At 48.2% G+C, this 14,872-nt stretch overlaps 2 protein-coding genes across 9 annotated transcripts in view; both read right to left on the reverse strand.

Annotated features, from left to right (window-relative positions):
* Positions 1-116: 116 nt before the first annotated feature.
* Positions 117-4,364, reverse strand: lsm12a (LSM12 homolog a). The gene is made up of 5 exons (XM_027021836.3): positions 4,199-4,364; positions 2,268-2,401; positions 1,971-2,080; positions 853-979; positions 117-700 (listed from the first exon to the last, which is right to left on the reverse strand). Exons 1-5 carry the CDS (start codon positions 4,323-4,325, stop codon positions 614-616), a joined length of 585 nt encoding a protein of 194 aa, XP_026877637.2. The 5' UTR covers positions 4,326-4,364; the 3' UTR covers positions 117-613.
* Positions 4,365-4,888: 524 nt separating this feature from the next.
* The window catches only part of hdac5 (histone deacetylase 5), a 62,968-nt gene continuing 52,984 nt past the window's right edge, over positions 4,889-14,872 (reverse strand). For all 8 annotated transcript variants that reach the window (XM_027021818.3, XM_081716534.1, XM_035525003.2 and 5 more), the window contains 13 exons: positions 14,772-14,872; positions 14,418-14,538; positions 13,629-13,678; positions 13,391-13,498; positions 13,081-13,136; positions 12,650-12,737; positions 12,284-12,403; positions 11,875-11,972; positions 11,304-11,422; positions 10,743-10,876; positions 10,277-10,361; positions 9,835-9,991; positions 4,889-9,537 (listed from right to left, as the gene is read on the reverse strand). The exon at positions 14,772-14,872 is cut by the window's right edge and continues 33 nt beyond it. In XM_027021818.3, the coding sequence (XP_026877619.2) occupies positions 9,498-9,537; positions 9,835-9,991; positions 10,277-10,361; positions 10,743-10,876; positions 11,304-11,422; positions 11,875-11,972; positions 12,284-12,403; positions 12,650-12,737; positions 13,081-13,136; positions 13,391-13,498; positions 13,629-13,678; positions 14,418-14,538; positions 14,772-14,872 (1,277 nt within the window). In that variant the 3' untranslated portion in view covers positions 4,889-9,497. The remainder of the gene's footprint in view (positions 9,538-9,834; positions 9,992-10,276; positions 10,362-10,742; positions 10,877-11,303; positions 11,423-11,874; positions 11,973-12,283; positions 12,404-12,649; positions 12,738-13,080; positions 13,137-13,390; positions 13,499-13,628; positions 13,679-14,417; positions 14,539-14,771) is intronic.

Below are 14,872 nucleotides of genomic sequence, written 5' to 3' on the forward strand. Positions count from 1 at the left end.
GAACCTTCGCTCGCTCACTCACTCTCACGTGCATGCACGCGATCTTACACTCACACACAGCATTCGCATCACTTTCACCGACTGTTAGAAAAATAAACCACTCGTTCCACCTAGACTGGTTTACAGTAATCGAGCCAAAATCTTTTATAACTTAATAGTTTTCTCAAGTACCTTTCAAGTCATGTCGTTTAAAAAGGAAAATAAAAGTTGGAGGATAAGATGTAGCAGAACACTGAACGCGACTTTCACTGATCAGGCTTATGCACCATGACGTTTCTTTGTACATATGGGGCGTGTAAGTGTCGGTAAGCCCTCAGAGAGCCTATGGACAGGGAGAACACATGTTTGATGCCAGGTGTAAATGAAATGGTGGTCACAAAGTTCTGCACGTTGAATTATTTCTTATGGATAAAATAAAAACCCAGGGCTTTTACTCTGCCCTCTCTTTCACGCTCAGTGGCTGTTTTTATTCCCTCTCCTGACTTCTAGGATCGTGCGTGCACCACGTGGGCTGCGTCAACTTCAGCCTGGGTCGGGCAGCGGCTTGAAAATAAAACCCTGAAACCAAAGGGAACCCCAAAGCCTGCCGGCAGCATTCGCGCAAGGCTCGCGCTCATGCCGACAAGGCAGAGTCCTTCTGTGTTTGCTGCGCTCGCTGCACGGACTTCTGGCTCTCTAAGTCACGCAAGTGTTTCTCCACCTGCAGGGGAAGGCAGAAAGTAAAGCGGTGCTGTGAGTACAGACGGCAGGCCTATAACTCTAAAAAATGCATGAAAAGAAAAATTTATCTTGGTGGCAAAATTTAATCATCTGGAAGAAAGAGGCTTCTGGAACTGGATTGGTGGGACTCACTATTTTCCGGACGTGCCCTAAAGCACTTCCTTCCTTGCCCCTGCAGTTGTCTACCCGGTATGGAGGAGTGATGACAACGTCGTCCATCACCACGATGTTCTTCTCCTGCCACTTGCATTCTTTGATGCTGCGGCACAGAAACGAGAGAGCCAATCAGAAATGCAGGGCTACTTCAGTTACCTCACAGAGACAGCCAATCGGAAATGCAGGGCTACCTGACTTACCTCACAGAGACAGCCAATCAGACATGCAGGGCTACTTCAGTTACCTCACAGAGCGTGCCAATCAGAAATGTAGGGCTACCTCAGTTACCTCACAGGGCAGTAACCCAAAAACAGCAACATACCTTATTATTTATATATTTTTTCTAAATGTGTAATTCCTTTTCTCCCAGTGTAGTTATTATGCCAATTCCCACTCACCATCTAGCTACCCCTCCCCCACCCCGTCACATGACAGCTACCAACCAATTGGGGTGAGGGCATGCGATGCCAAGACCACCTCTTCAAACTGCTGTCTGTGCTGCGACGGAGGGCAGACCAACGCACTCGGAGAATGATGGTAACCGCCCCACCAGCAAGGAAGAACACACAGACGTCCACGATTGGCTACTGCTGCAGTGAATGACAGGGGCTGAGTAAGGCCATGCCTCCCACCCACACAGCAGCATCAGTTTTGCACACTTGGACGCCTGGCCACAGAAGATTGGGCCACTTTGAAAAATCAAACAGGATGTGACTGGCGTTCCTGGTTTTCCGTTGCCATCTTCTACAAGTGCAGTGGTCCAAATCTTCAGACACATGCCAGACCTAATTTCAGGCTAAATTAGACAGCTCAGGATCCTCACCTAAAACTAATACACAATGCAGGATTAAGCACGCTCCGTGTCTAGAAAAGCATCAACCAGGAACTAGTGAAATCAGCCACTTAACGCTCGAGAAACATACAGAGAAGGCTGATGTACTGGTGTATGGTGCAGATTGAAATAAGCAGAAGTAGAACATTTGTGCTATCGATCTGTACTGACAGGAAACACATCGTTACACTTGACTTTCGTCAGCAGCGTGGTACCAATTTAAACCACGGCCATTTGCTCCACGGGGCTAGCTGTCACTTACGTTTTATGAATAGTCTGGAAAAGCTGCTGGCCCTCCGGCGAGACTCCAGCGCTGATGGCATAAGCCTGGGACAGCTTGTCTTCCTTCTCTGCGCGAGCTCTGTTCGTGAGCTGGGGAACGGGAGGAGCACCATGAGAGTGAGGATGTATCAAAAGCTTGTAGCCAGGAAGAATCATCAGTGAACTTGAGATCAAGTGTGTCCCTCAAACAGCTGCTACAAATCAGTAGTAAAGTGTAATGGCAAAGCTATTTGCTGAAGCCTACCTAAGTGGGTGTGATAATCCCACCTGGATTTACCTTGTTAAAATTAAGAGACGCCAGCGGGGGAGGGGTCCCGGTACAGTCGGTGATGACGTCCACGTCCGACACGTAGGCTAAATTGACTAGAACCACGTCGCTGAGGTTGGGCTTACCACTGGACGGCGTGCACTCTGGAGATGGCCAGTCAAGGCGAAAAACGTGCGACAGAAACTCCTGCCAAATGCATGCACTGACCCACAGGACTGCTACACTGTGATGGGAGAACTACAGCTCCTGTGTGTACTGCAGTGCTGAGGTCTTTAAATAGAATCAGTACTGGGTTCAGATTGATGCTCGCCGCAAACAGGTGATGTCAAACACACAGCCTGTACAGGGCAGTGGTAACTCAGTGGTTAAGGAACTTGACTTGTAATCAGAAGGTTGCTTGTTCAAGCACCACCACTGCCAAGTTGCCACTGTTGGGGCCCTGAGCAAGACCCTTAACCCTCAATTGCTCAAGTTGTACTCAATCATAATTGCATTTCTAGAGTCATCAACTTTCATAAACTTTCAGCTACTTGTCACATTTACCCTATACTGAAAAAGGTTTTTGTTCAGTTTTTGTTTTATTACATACCACAAAAATATGGTTGCGCCCCCCGAAGTGAGTTGAAGAGGCCAGCAGCAACAGCCGCACACTCTTCCCCGCTTCTCTAAACAGTACAGCGTGTCCAAGTTTTTAGTTTCCGCGGCCTTCTATTACCACCTAGTGGTCATGCGTGCTGGTACAGTGCCAGGGTCACTGTACACCTACACCAAGTGACAACTCTAGCCTCGAACCTCTGGGGCAAAAAAAAAAAAGCCCTCATGATATGCTTGTCCCGTCACCAAAGAGGCGGGTATAAAGTTCAACAATGTGTGAAGCGGTGGCAAACGTGCACAGGTCACCTTTGTACGTGCTTCATGACCAACAAAGATGAAGTCTGAAATAACCTTGGGCAGCACTCACTGCAGGGCTACTGCCTACGGCTCAGTAACCTCACTGCTGAGCTACAGCACACGGCTGGCTAATTCACCGTCAACTGTCTTCCTTAGCCCGAGGACATTTGTCCTAGCAGCGGTCTAGAACGCAGGCCACACTCCCTTTCTGCACAGCACAGTTAGAGCTCGCGCCACGGCGCGCGCACATTCCCTCGCGGCTACGGTTGACGCCGCGAGACCAAGACCATATCCTGCCCGTAGCCAGTTGCTAAGATAAGCAGGGTAACCAAGGCGCTAGGTTTATCCCTCCAGCTAAACAACTACCGACAACCAGGGGTACGGTTGAAAGACGACCGACTCATGATCCTGCCTATAACAGCATGCTTGTTACACATGCTGCACATGTAGCTCACAGCTAGCCAGCTAGCCGGAGTCGGGTGTACCCAGCTAACCGCTAGCTAACTAGGGACCCGACCTAGCTAACCGCTACCTAGTTAGTTAGCAAAACCTCAGTGAAGCTGTGGAGACCCACCCGCGGATACATTTCCACTGTGCCAAACCGGCCAGCTTCTTCACAATGAACGTATAGCTATTGCCAGCTGTGAGGTTTAACCAGCTGACTAGCTAGAGTAATTAGCCCGCTCACATACCAACCAAGCAGGCTAACCAGAGGCGGGCTGAGTGTGGCTAGCTGGCCAAAACCCTGCCAACGTCGCTCATGTTATGATACGAGGAGCAGCGCACGATTACCGCACGAGACAACGGGAGCCACTGACAGCTAGTCGTCACGTGAATCAAACGAGAGGGCGTGCGAGCCACACAGCGAGGTTGTCGGGTGAAGTCTAAAGAAACTAGGGTCCGCTCACTAGCGTTAGCTCACTAGCCGCAATCACGCTTGCGCGGATCCCTAGCCAACGTTACTTGGTAAAGCTAGCTGGCTAACCAGCCACACACCTCTCTGCACCCTGCAGCCGTGAAGCTTAAATCCGTAATCAGCAAAAGGATACTCAAAGTCAGCATCTTGGTCTGGTAGTCAAAAGCGATGACCTCTCCTTGCAAGCGCTGCCCTAAGCAGGTAAGGCAGGAGACATGGCTTCCGATGCTAAAATACTCCCCCGGTCCAGGAGTCGCCATCTTCTCCGCCAGGAACCCGGAGAGTCGCTATTACGTAAACGTGCGTAATCGCGTCACGGGGGGGGGGGTATGCGTCAGCGTGGGTATGAATGAAGCAGTCACATGGCACGACTTTGTCTCACGCTGCTATGGCTGGGAAAGAAAGACGTTTTTGATGCGTGGTGAGTGGCACCAATACGTAAGGACGGCATGGATGTACTGTTCTATCCGTTTTTGATCAAACAATTGGTAGTTGTCATTTTATTCCTGTAACTGGTCAGTGCACAAAACTGTAAACGCACATGCAGGTACTTTTAACAGTATTCATCACAGAGCAGCGTTCATGTGCTGACCAGAAAGGGAGAGGAGACAGGAGTAAACACAAATAAGTAAAGTGGGACACCCAATTATGGCCTGCACCCCCCATCCCCCATGACACCAAGTCAAATTAATCGCAGTCACATAATCCACCAGAACCAAGTACTACATAATGTGAATAATAACCAAAAACAAAGTCACAGGCGTTACCATGAATGGTGTCAGCATTAATTAATTTCTTCATGAGACAATGAAAGCAATGCAACTCAAAGGGACAGCACTTTTAATGAATTATAATCACAGTAATAGATTGCTCAAATAGCGTGTATTGCACATGTGTACACATATATGCACTCTATATACACGTGTGTAGCAGTTAGTATACACACACCTTTGTATTGTCGCAACATGAAAGCATCGAAAAAGAGAAACAAGGAAATTAAGGAATGTGCTTTGATAATTTCAACTTCTGCATATCAATATGAGCAGAGGAAAGACAGACAGAGCGAGCGAGCGAGAGAGAATATTAAAAATGTAAGGTTAAAAGACACATATTCAAACATCCAATCACGTAGTGGCGACAGAACACCAGCGCAATGGAGGGACTATTGGAGACACACAACCTCTCGTTCCAAAAAGTCAAAAAAATATACAAGTACTCTTTGAACCTCAGCAATCATAGGGCACGACATATACACAACATATGAAATATCAATAAATATACATATTTACTGAATAGTAAAATAGTGTGGCAGCGACAACAAAACTATCTCCAATGGTGACTGTTGAGAATCCTTTGCGCACAAAGAGGTCTTTCACTGTCCATCTTAAGGCCCTCTTCAAATTTGTTGCCATTATTTATTCATTTTAGAAAAACAAAATCGTAGAAACTGCTGCGGCAGAGGCCATAGATAGGATCACATTCCTCTAAAAAAGCCCCCTTCTCTGACTATTGCTCTCGTTCCCTCTCTCAGAAGGACAGGGCCTGAACAGTCCCCCACCTCTTCATTCACCACCAACTGCACAGCCAACCACCATTTAATGCCATACAAGGTTGCGATACAAAACTATGCACAAATTGCGATGGTCAGTGAGCCACATTGAAACATTACAAAACATGGTCACAGTAGTTCCTGTTGGACTGTTTAACCTGTAGCCATATAGCCAGGGAGGTTTCTCTTTGTATATTACAGGATTTAATGTATAGTGGCCAGCTTCAGCCAAGTGTGTGTTTTTTGTTTGTTTAGCTTTTTTTTAAAACAAACAAAACAAGTGTCCTACGCACAAGCTCGAGACCATTGATGAAAACGAACAAACCGTCTCACTGATGAAAGCAAGCAAGCAAGCAAATGACCACAATCAAACAGTAAACAAGGACACAGTGACTGTGAGGGGTAACTTCAGTGTTTTTGAACAACGTGAATGGGACATGTGGATTAACTGCTAACACCGTTCTCTGCAGAGGGCGGCGTGTTACAGAAACTGGCCTTACTTCATCAAATGTTAAAAAGATGTGCAATATACAAGTATAAATTATTGCCCAAAGGCTAGGAGGTTGTCTGCGCGAATAGACAATGTTTCAAAGATTTACAATAAGAGAAAGATGCAAGTCTAAACTTCTGAATTTCCAAAAGCTGAAACTAAAAATTTCTTCAGTGTTCATTTCCGACTCCAAATGAATGAAGTAGAGCAAGAGTCAGGAAATGTGTGTGTCAGTGTGTGCACCAGAGCTTCCGCGTGTACTCCAGCGTGTACTCCAGCATGTACACTCTCTACACCCACAACATGAAGAACACCTGGCAGCAAAGCAATGAGACGAGACACCAGACTGAGGAGGTATGCTGGAGTGTGTGTGTTTGTGTGTGTATACAGATGTGTGAGAATTTTAGTGTTGTCTCTCAAAGTGTTGGGATGAGTTAAACATAAATGTGCACATGACGTTTTGGGTCGAGTGCACCCCTGAAACTCCAAAAAATGCCAGAGATCTTCTGACAGTGTTAATGCGCTTTCTTGCCTTGAATGTAGGCAGGTCCTGGACGTTACAGGCGGCTGCGCTAAAACAGAGGAATGGTCTGCCGTGCTGTTTAAAGGTAACTGCAAAGTGGCTGAAGAAACACGCCGTCCGCCATACATGTGTAAAATAACAGGAAAATAAGATCTGGCGCAAGAGTAAGCAAAGTAGTAAAGCTGTAGGAGCCGAAGGAGGCTGATCGTCCTGCAGAGGGTGCAAGGGTGACGAGAGGAGTCAGGAAGGGGATGAGTGACGAGTGGAGTCAGGAGGTGGCAGAGTGACGAATGGAGTCAGGAAGGGGATGAGTGACGAATGGAGTCAGGAGGGGGATGAGTGACGAGTGGAGTCAGGAGGTGGCAGAGTGACGAGTGGAGTCAGGAGGGGGATGAGTGATGAGTGGAGTCAGGAGATGGCAGAGTGACGAGTGGAGTCAGGAGGGGGATGAGTGACGAGTGGAGTCAGGAGGTGGCAGAGTGACGAATGGAGTCAGGAGGTGGCAGAGTGACGAGTGGAGTCAGGAGGGGGATGAGTGATGAGTGGAGTCAGGAGATGGCAGAGTGACGAGTGGAGTCAGGAGGGGGATGAGTGACGAGTGGAGTCAGGAGGTGGCAGAGTGACGAATGGAGTCAGGAGGTGGCAGAGTGACGAGTGGAGTCAGGAGGGAGATGAGTGATGAGTGGAGTCAGGAGATGGCAGAGTGACGAGTGGAGTCAGGAGGGGGATGAGTGACGAGTGGAGTCAGGAGGTGGCAGAGTGATGAGTCGAGTCAGGAGGGGGATGAGTGACGAGTGGAGTCAGGAGGTGGCAGAGTGATGAGTCGAGTCAGGAGGTGGTAGAGTGATGAAGTGTTTGAAGCCAAAGTGGTGGTAGACCTTATTGCCTGTATTGAATAATGTTTTTTAAAAAATTGGAAACTTTTTTTTTTAAACAGTAACACAAATCCCATAAAACCCTGATGCCACATTCATCGTGCAATGATACAACACAAACATCACTTGTAAAAAGAAAAAACATAAAGAACAAAGATCTGCCCCAGCGTGTTACACACGTTCCTCCCTACAGAATATTTTAAACCAACCGAGCAGATTAATACTGAGGGCTGTTTTGGTTTTCTTTTGAATTTTCATATAAAAAGGAAACTTTTCCATATAAAAGTGACCACAGACACTTAGTCCTTGGAAAACCTAAGGAAAACCAAGTTTTCATTATTACTTCCAAAGACTTCCAAAGAGAGAGGCGAGCCAAACACATTATGTACAAAAAAACAACTCCACAAAAAAAAAAACACAATAGTTGGTCATCATCATCATCATCATCACCATATCATTGGTACTTCCACACGAGCAGATCATGGAACATGCGACTGTAAAAAGTAAAAAAACAAAAAAAAACAAACAAAAAAAACCTAAAAACACAAGGATCAGAATAAGAACAAGAAGGCGGCTCATAGGCAGAGCCTTGACCTTTAACCTCTGAGCCCAACACACACACCCTGAAAGAAGGAGAGGAGAATGAGAGGGTTCAGGTCCCCGCTGTGCTGACCAGACGCAGGCTCAAAATGCTGCTCTCTCAAAAATTAAGGCAGTTGGACAAAAGTGAGGGGGAAATTAAATATAACAAAAACGCCACGGCAGCTAGAGAGCACTGCGCATGTCTGACGTGGTAGGTGTGTGTGTTTCAAATGTGTTCTGTAGTATAAAAGGCACCGGGTTCTTCTTCAGCCGTCTTCATGCGTGCGTGCGTGTGTGTGTTCGCTTGTTGCGGAGACACAGAGAGACACTGGAACCCTTTCTCCTTTACAACAGCCACTCTCCGCGTCCTTAAGTCAACGCACTGCCATTGTGTGCAAGCGGAAACGAGTGCGTGAGTGGAACGAGTGAGGGAGCGTGTGTGGTTGTCATAGTTACAGTGACGTGTATGCCCTCTGAAGAAGAAAAAAGTTCTTTACTTCTGTGAAACCCCAAAAAAAAAACCAACAATAAAATCCAACAAAAGTTCTCAACAGAAAGGTCAAAGGGCAAGGGAAGCGTTCCTTGAGTGCCGAGAGGTCGTGGCCTTGACCTCCGTGTAGAGCCAGAAATGGACAAAGGGAAACTGTGTTCCCCTCGGCGTATGCGCGTTTCTACAGCATACACGAAGCCACGTGTGCATGTCTGTAAATATATCAGGATCAAGTGTTTGTGTGCTCATCTCAACAGGATACTGTACATATGAACGAGTCTACGAACCAACGGACACGATGGACAGTCAAGAGGTTAGCGCCTGTTCGCAAAAAGAGAGCTAGGTTTAATGGGGTTAAAACAGCCCAGTTCACCCTCTTAGGAACTTTGTGTTTCAATGTATGTGTGTGTGTGTGTGTGTGTGTGTGTGTGTGTGTATTTTTGCTGCTTGTTGGCTTTTTCCATTTCAAACATCTTTTGTATAAAGCACAATAAATGTACAAAGTGTTTTTCCCCCCCACCGTTGCCGTGACAACATTCCAGCGTTGTCGGTCTGTCTGTTTCCTTCTCTCTGTCTTCCTTTTCTTTTCTTTTTTTGCTCCCTCTGTCCAGTGAAACGAGCAAAAAAAATAAAACCAAGGCCTTTCCCGAAAAACGTTCCGGTCTCGGATCTCCCGTGTGGATCTCCGGTCGGCTGCCCCACCTCCCTACGCTGAGCACGCCCCCTGCTCTGGGACGTCTGGAGAAAGCAAAGGTGGGCAGGCGCCGCACATGTCCGTCAGGCACCCGGAAACGAGTGAAGGACCAAGGGAACCAATCAGAGAGCTGGGTGGAGGAAAAGGAGGCGTGGCTCAAGGGTGACCGTTGCTTGCCAAGCAGGTGTGGACACTGAAGTCACCGCGGTGACAGGTTCGGCGTTTCCTCCTACAATGCCGGCTCCTCCTCCATTGGTTCTTCAGCAGTCCTGAGTGGCGGGGTTTGACCGGGTCATTAAGTTAACATTTTATTAAGTACGTCAGCAATATTTTAGTAAACGCAACTATGATGGGCTTCAACTGAGACACATTAAAGATGTTCATCTTCAGGCAGGTTAAACACCTTTGCGTTAAGGCCCAGTATTAAGAGGCATGAAACATTTATAGATGTAGTTCCTCACATCTCATGTAAATGATGAGAAGCTATAGAAGCAAGCTCTGACATCTCTTCTCTGTCCAAGGGCATTATCTGTGTGTGTGTGTGTGTGTGTGCGTGCCATCGGTACCTGCTGCTCTGTGAGGAGGCCGCTGTCTGCTCTGTGTCCACGGTGAGGGAAGCCATAGCTGTCACTGTGTCCGCCTCGTCTTTTTCGCGGCGCTGGGCGTCCAAGAGGGACTGGCCCACTGTAGGAGCAGATCTCTGCAGGCACGCCCAGTGCTTACCTAGACACACACACACACACACACACACACACACACACACACACACACACACACACACACACACACACACACACACACACAGCAGTTACATCAGAGAGCACAACTATCTGGACTAACCTCAAGGAAGAGTACACCTCCCTCATCTCTCTCTCTCTCTCTCTCTCTCTCTCTCTCTCTCTCTCTCTCTCTCACTCTCTCACTCCCTCTCTCTCACACATCCCTCTCTTTCACACATCCCTCTCTCTCACACACACACACACCTCTCTCTCTCTCTCTCTCACTTACTCTGGATCTCAATGACTCTCTCAAGGGAAGCTGTAGCCTTTGGACAGGGTTTCTGCTGAAGTACAGCCTGAGGCAAAGGATCCAACTGCACACACACACACACACACACACACACAGTATGTAATGGAACTTGAGGGACGATGATAAATGTTACAGTTCTACTGTTGTTAATGGCCTCTGTATTTAGTGATGTGTTGTTTATATGCAATAGAAAATTATCATATGTGTATAAAAAGTAAAGAATATGACTGGGTGGTGAGTGAGGTAGAATGTGTGTGTGGGTGGTGAGTGAGGTAGAATGTGTGTGTGGGTGGTGAGTGAGGTAGAATGTGTGTGTGGGTGGTGAGTGAGGTAGAATGTGTGTGTGGGTGGTGAGTGAGGTAGAATGTGTGTGTGGGTGGTGAGTGAGGTAGAATGTGTCTGTGGGTGGTGAGTGAGGTAGAATGTGTCTGTGGGTGGTGAGTACCTCATCTCCCAGCAATGCTGCCACACAGGACTCAGATGCGTCACAGATGGCTGTGAGGTCATGACCTCCCTCTAGCACCAGGACTACCCGCCCACCTGCCAAGGTCATCAGCTGCTTGGTCAGGTGCCCGAAACCTGTGGGTGAACAGCATAATGGGGGAGATTTATATATATATATATATAGAGAGAGAGAGAGAGAGAGAGAGAGAGAGAGCGAGAGAGAGAGAGAGAGAGAGAGAGAGAGAGAGAGAGAGATAGATAGATAGATAGATAGATAGATAGATAGATATCCCAACGTTCAGTTAGGCAACCGGGGGAAAAGTAAAAGTTGTTATATGGGAGGAAATCATTACTACATTATTGAGAGTGTTGGTGTAATGCCATTTTCTGTCTATAGACTGAAAATATAATACCACACAGGAACCCAACAACCCAGTAATACTGCAAAACAGTTATGATCCTGGTACATCCGAATTAATATAACAATGCTAAACTCTCGAAGCAAAGAATAAGCATCACAAGCATTTTCTATTGCATCCACACACTGGCTTAGTTGACTCACATTTGGCGGTGACGTTGTAACCACCTAGAGGGGACTGGTGGCCTTCGACAGCGTCAAAGCCAGCCGAGACGAGCACCACGTCAGGGGAGAATTCGTTAGCAATGGGCATCACCACCGTCCTGTCGTAACACACAGAGCAACAGAGGGACTTTCAACAACCCCGCATCCCATCTGGAATGACTCGCAGACGCGGGCATACCGAGCCAGACCTCAGAAATGAACTCATGAAAGAATGAGAAATGAGAGATATTGTTCTCTCTCAAAAGCAGTATTAATTTTTCAAGAATAATATCATGGGAAAGTCAAAGCAGCAACGTCTAAGGGCAAAACAAAGTTCTCCTTTTCTACAGTTTATTGAAGTGGCAGGACCTCACAAAACTTAAAAAGGTTTTTGTAGCTCCTGGTGCTTCAAGTGCAGAGTGTTAAAGTGGAGTAGTGTGAAAGAGAAGCCCTATCTGGGTCTGAAGCCAGGTGTGTGTGTGTGTGGGGACATGGTGTGGAGTGTGTTGGGTTGTGAGGAGTGTGTGGGGGCGTGGTGTGGGGTGTCTGGGGCAAGACGGGGCGCTCTGACCTGAAGGCAGAGAGGTATTCGACGTCACCCATGGGAGGGTCAACTCCCCCGGTCCAGGCTATGTTCACATTAAAGCCCACACCGGACCCAGCTCCAACCTGCCCAGAGAGAGGGAGTTAGTGAGAGAGAGCGAGGGGTAAAGACATTCTCTGGATGGGAGTTACCAGACAACATGAGATTCCTCCCGTTCAGTGACGCACACAAACGCTTGAGTGCTAACAGCACCCCCTTGTGGACAATCTTCATCCTTCTAAACATGGGTGAGTGAGTGAGTTACAAACTAGTATACATGACAGATTGTCTGCAGCCCTTCTCACAGTGCCGGGGGGGGGGGGGGGGGGGGTGCTTCCTTAGATCAGGTCGGGTCAGGTCAGGTCAGGGTTGATGCACACGTCTCTTTCCCTCTTACCTCTTCAGGGGCTCCGCTGCCAGGAAAGAAGTTGCCGTCGTCATAGCGATGCAGGGAGATGTAGAGCACATTGGGGTCATTGTAAAAGGCTTGCTGAGTCCCGTTACCATGGTGAATGTCCTGTGAAACAGGATGTGTGTGAGGTTACAGAAGTGCCCTAAACCTCATCCTCTCAGGGATGGTGTCGGTCAACTCAGAAAACTGTTTAACAACAACACTCAAACTTCAGTTGGATCAGATTGGTTGTATCTTATATGTATATAAAGCAATCAAACTTGTACTCTCTGTCATTCTACCACCTACAGTCTGTGTTTGTCTGTTTGTGTGTGTGTGTGTGCGCGTGTGTGTGTGTGGCGGAGTGCTCACCCAATCTAAGATGAGGACCTTGACCACGCCTAGTTTCTGCTGGAGCAGTTTGGCTGTGACGGCCACCGAATTGAAAAAGCAGAACCCCCTAATGAATGAATGAATGAATGAATGAATTAAAGGAGAGAGAGAGAGATGATCAAAACCATCTGACTGGCTGGTTTTATTGTGACAGGAGCTTTATCATAAAACAAAAGATTATTTCACCAGGCTGCAATCACTCCATCGCGCGGAGTACATGTTTATCATTAGTACAGCCAATAAGCTCGGTTTCTGTAGCTCAGAGCCCGCCCCTTCGCCATTTCTGGCTCTAGCTTTACAATAACAGCGTAAAATATCTGCAGGTGCTTAATCAGAGGGGTCTGTCTGTCTGTCTGTCAAGTTCCCCTCCCTCACTAAGCATGACATAGCACCTCGACCTTGACACTTACATGGCCGTGGACTCCTCAGCGTGATGTCCGGGCGGACGGACCACCGCGAAGCCGTTCTGTTCATCCAAAAGACGAGGAGAAAGAGACAGAAGAGAGAAATCGGGGTCAAGAGACAACGCACATGCACAAACAAACACCAGGGCCACGCTGGCAGTGAACTTGACCTCTGTGCTCAGTGACGCGCCTGCACTGTACATTGCCTTGGCTGTAAGCCGTTTTGGATACAAATGTGTCTGTGAGTAGGCTATCCTGGTTTGTGCATCTATGTTTCTGAGCTCATCTGAGCGTGTTTTCGGGGCGTGCCGGCTACCTTCAGCTCCCCGGCAGCGACTTTGAAGGCGAGCTCTATGACGCAGCCCACGGCCATGCGCACGGCGCCGGATGAGTGCATCTCATTCCACACCGTGTCACTGTCCACCTGCGGGAGGGACAGAGCCGCAGTGCTACGTTACCGCACACCGTGCTGACGCCACCACCCGCGGTCGCCTGGGCCTACGGCTGAGCGGCAACGGGGTGGCAGGATGGGTGAACGGTCAGACTGTACTCACCCCTATTCCTCCACATGGCAGCACCGCATACATCTTCTGACTGATCGGCCCTGGAGATATGAGAGAGATCATGAGGAGGTTGGTGGTCTCTCTCTGCTACAAACACACTAAGTACAGAGTTTTCACACAACCTGCTCACACAATTCCTCCCTCAGTATCAAGTCTGCACACATTCCGTGCGATTCCGACTGGACTGGTTGGATGGTGATGCCATGTAATTCCCCCCGGTGTACAGGGAGAGATGAGGGTCAAAACACCTCGTAGCAGTGCAGATGGTGTTTAGGCAGAGGGGGAAATGATGGCAGACAGCAGCCCTGTTACAACCCACAGCTGATCTCAGTTATACTATGACACACACACACACACACACACACTTACACTTGCCTACGTGCTCACACACATTTGGTCATAAACTGTCACACTAACGCGCACACACACACACACACACACACACACACACACACACACACTCGCACACACTCCCACTCTCACTTTTTGCTGGTGACTCAGAGGTGTGGGTGGGAGAACGTCTAGGGTCTAAAAATACTGCAGCGTCTGTCAGTGGAGGTCTGACTTGAGCGGTGCAGCAGACCGGAAGTGAGCGAGGGAAGCTTTTTATGGACGGACTGAGGTGCTCAGGGGAGGACCCCATTTTTGGGTTAGTGGAACCAACATGGTGGAGACTGCACATGGTAAAGAAAATGCACGTGCGCGCACACTCACACACACACACACACACACACGCGCACACACACACACGCGCACACTCACACACACGCACATCCCTACCTAAGAGCTTTTTGCTGTCTAATTTCTGCCTGTTGAGAGGGCTGGTGCCGTAGAGAAGAGTGTGGTATTCAGAGTGCACCATCTGTATCTCATCCAGGGTGGCCTTCCTGCCACGGATCCTCTACACAAACAAACACATCGACACTAACACCAATACACAGTACGTAGACATACATTTATAAAGTAGTAGGAAACATGTAAAGGAATGCAATGCAGAGATTCTGAAAGGGACATCATTCAAATTGACTACATCTATCCCGGGATAAACTCTGGAATAGGGCAGATGGAAACAGCGTGTAAATATTCATGTTGACTGTATAATTTGTCAACTGGGCCAGCAGGTGGAGCACTTGCCTCACATCGGCCCAGCAGGCCTGTCTCCTGAAGCCTGGACCACACGCTCTGAATGCGGCCGGCGTGCTCCGGGTGGATGTGAGTGTTACCGCACATACACT

Source organism: Electrophorus electricus, chromosome 6 (assembly GCF_041902795.1).
Source record: "Electrophorus electricus isolate QZ-2024a chromosome 6, ASM4190279v1, whole genome shotgun sequence".
Lineage (NCBI taxonomy): Eukaryota > Metazoa > Chordata > Actinopteri > Gymnotiformes > Gymnotidae > Electrophorus > Electrophorus electricus.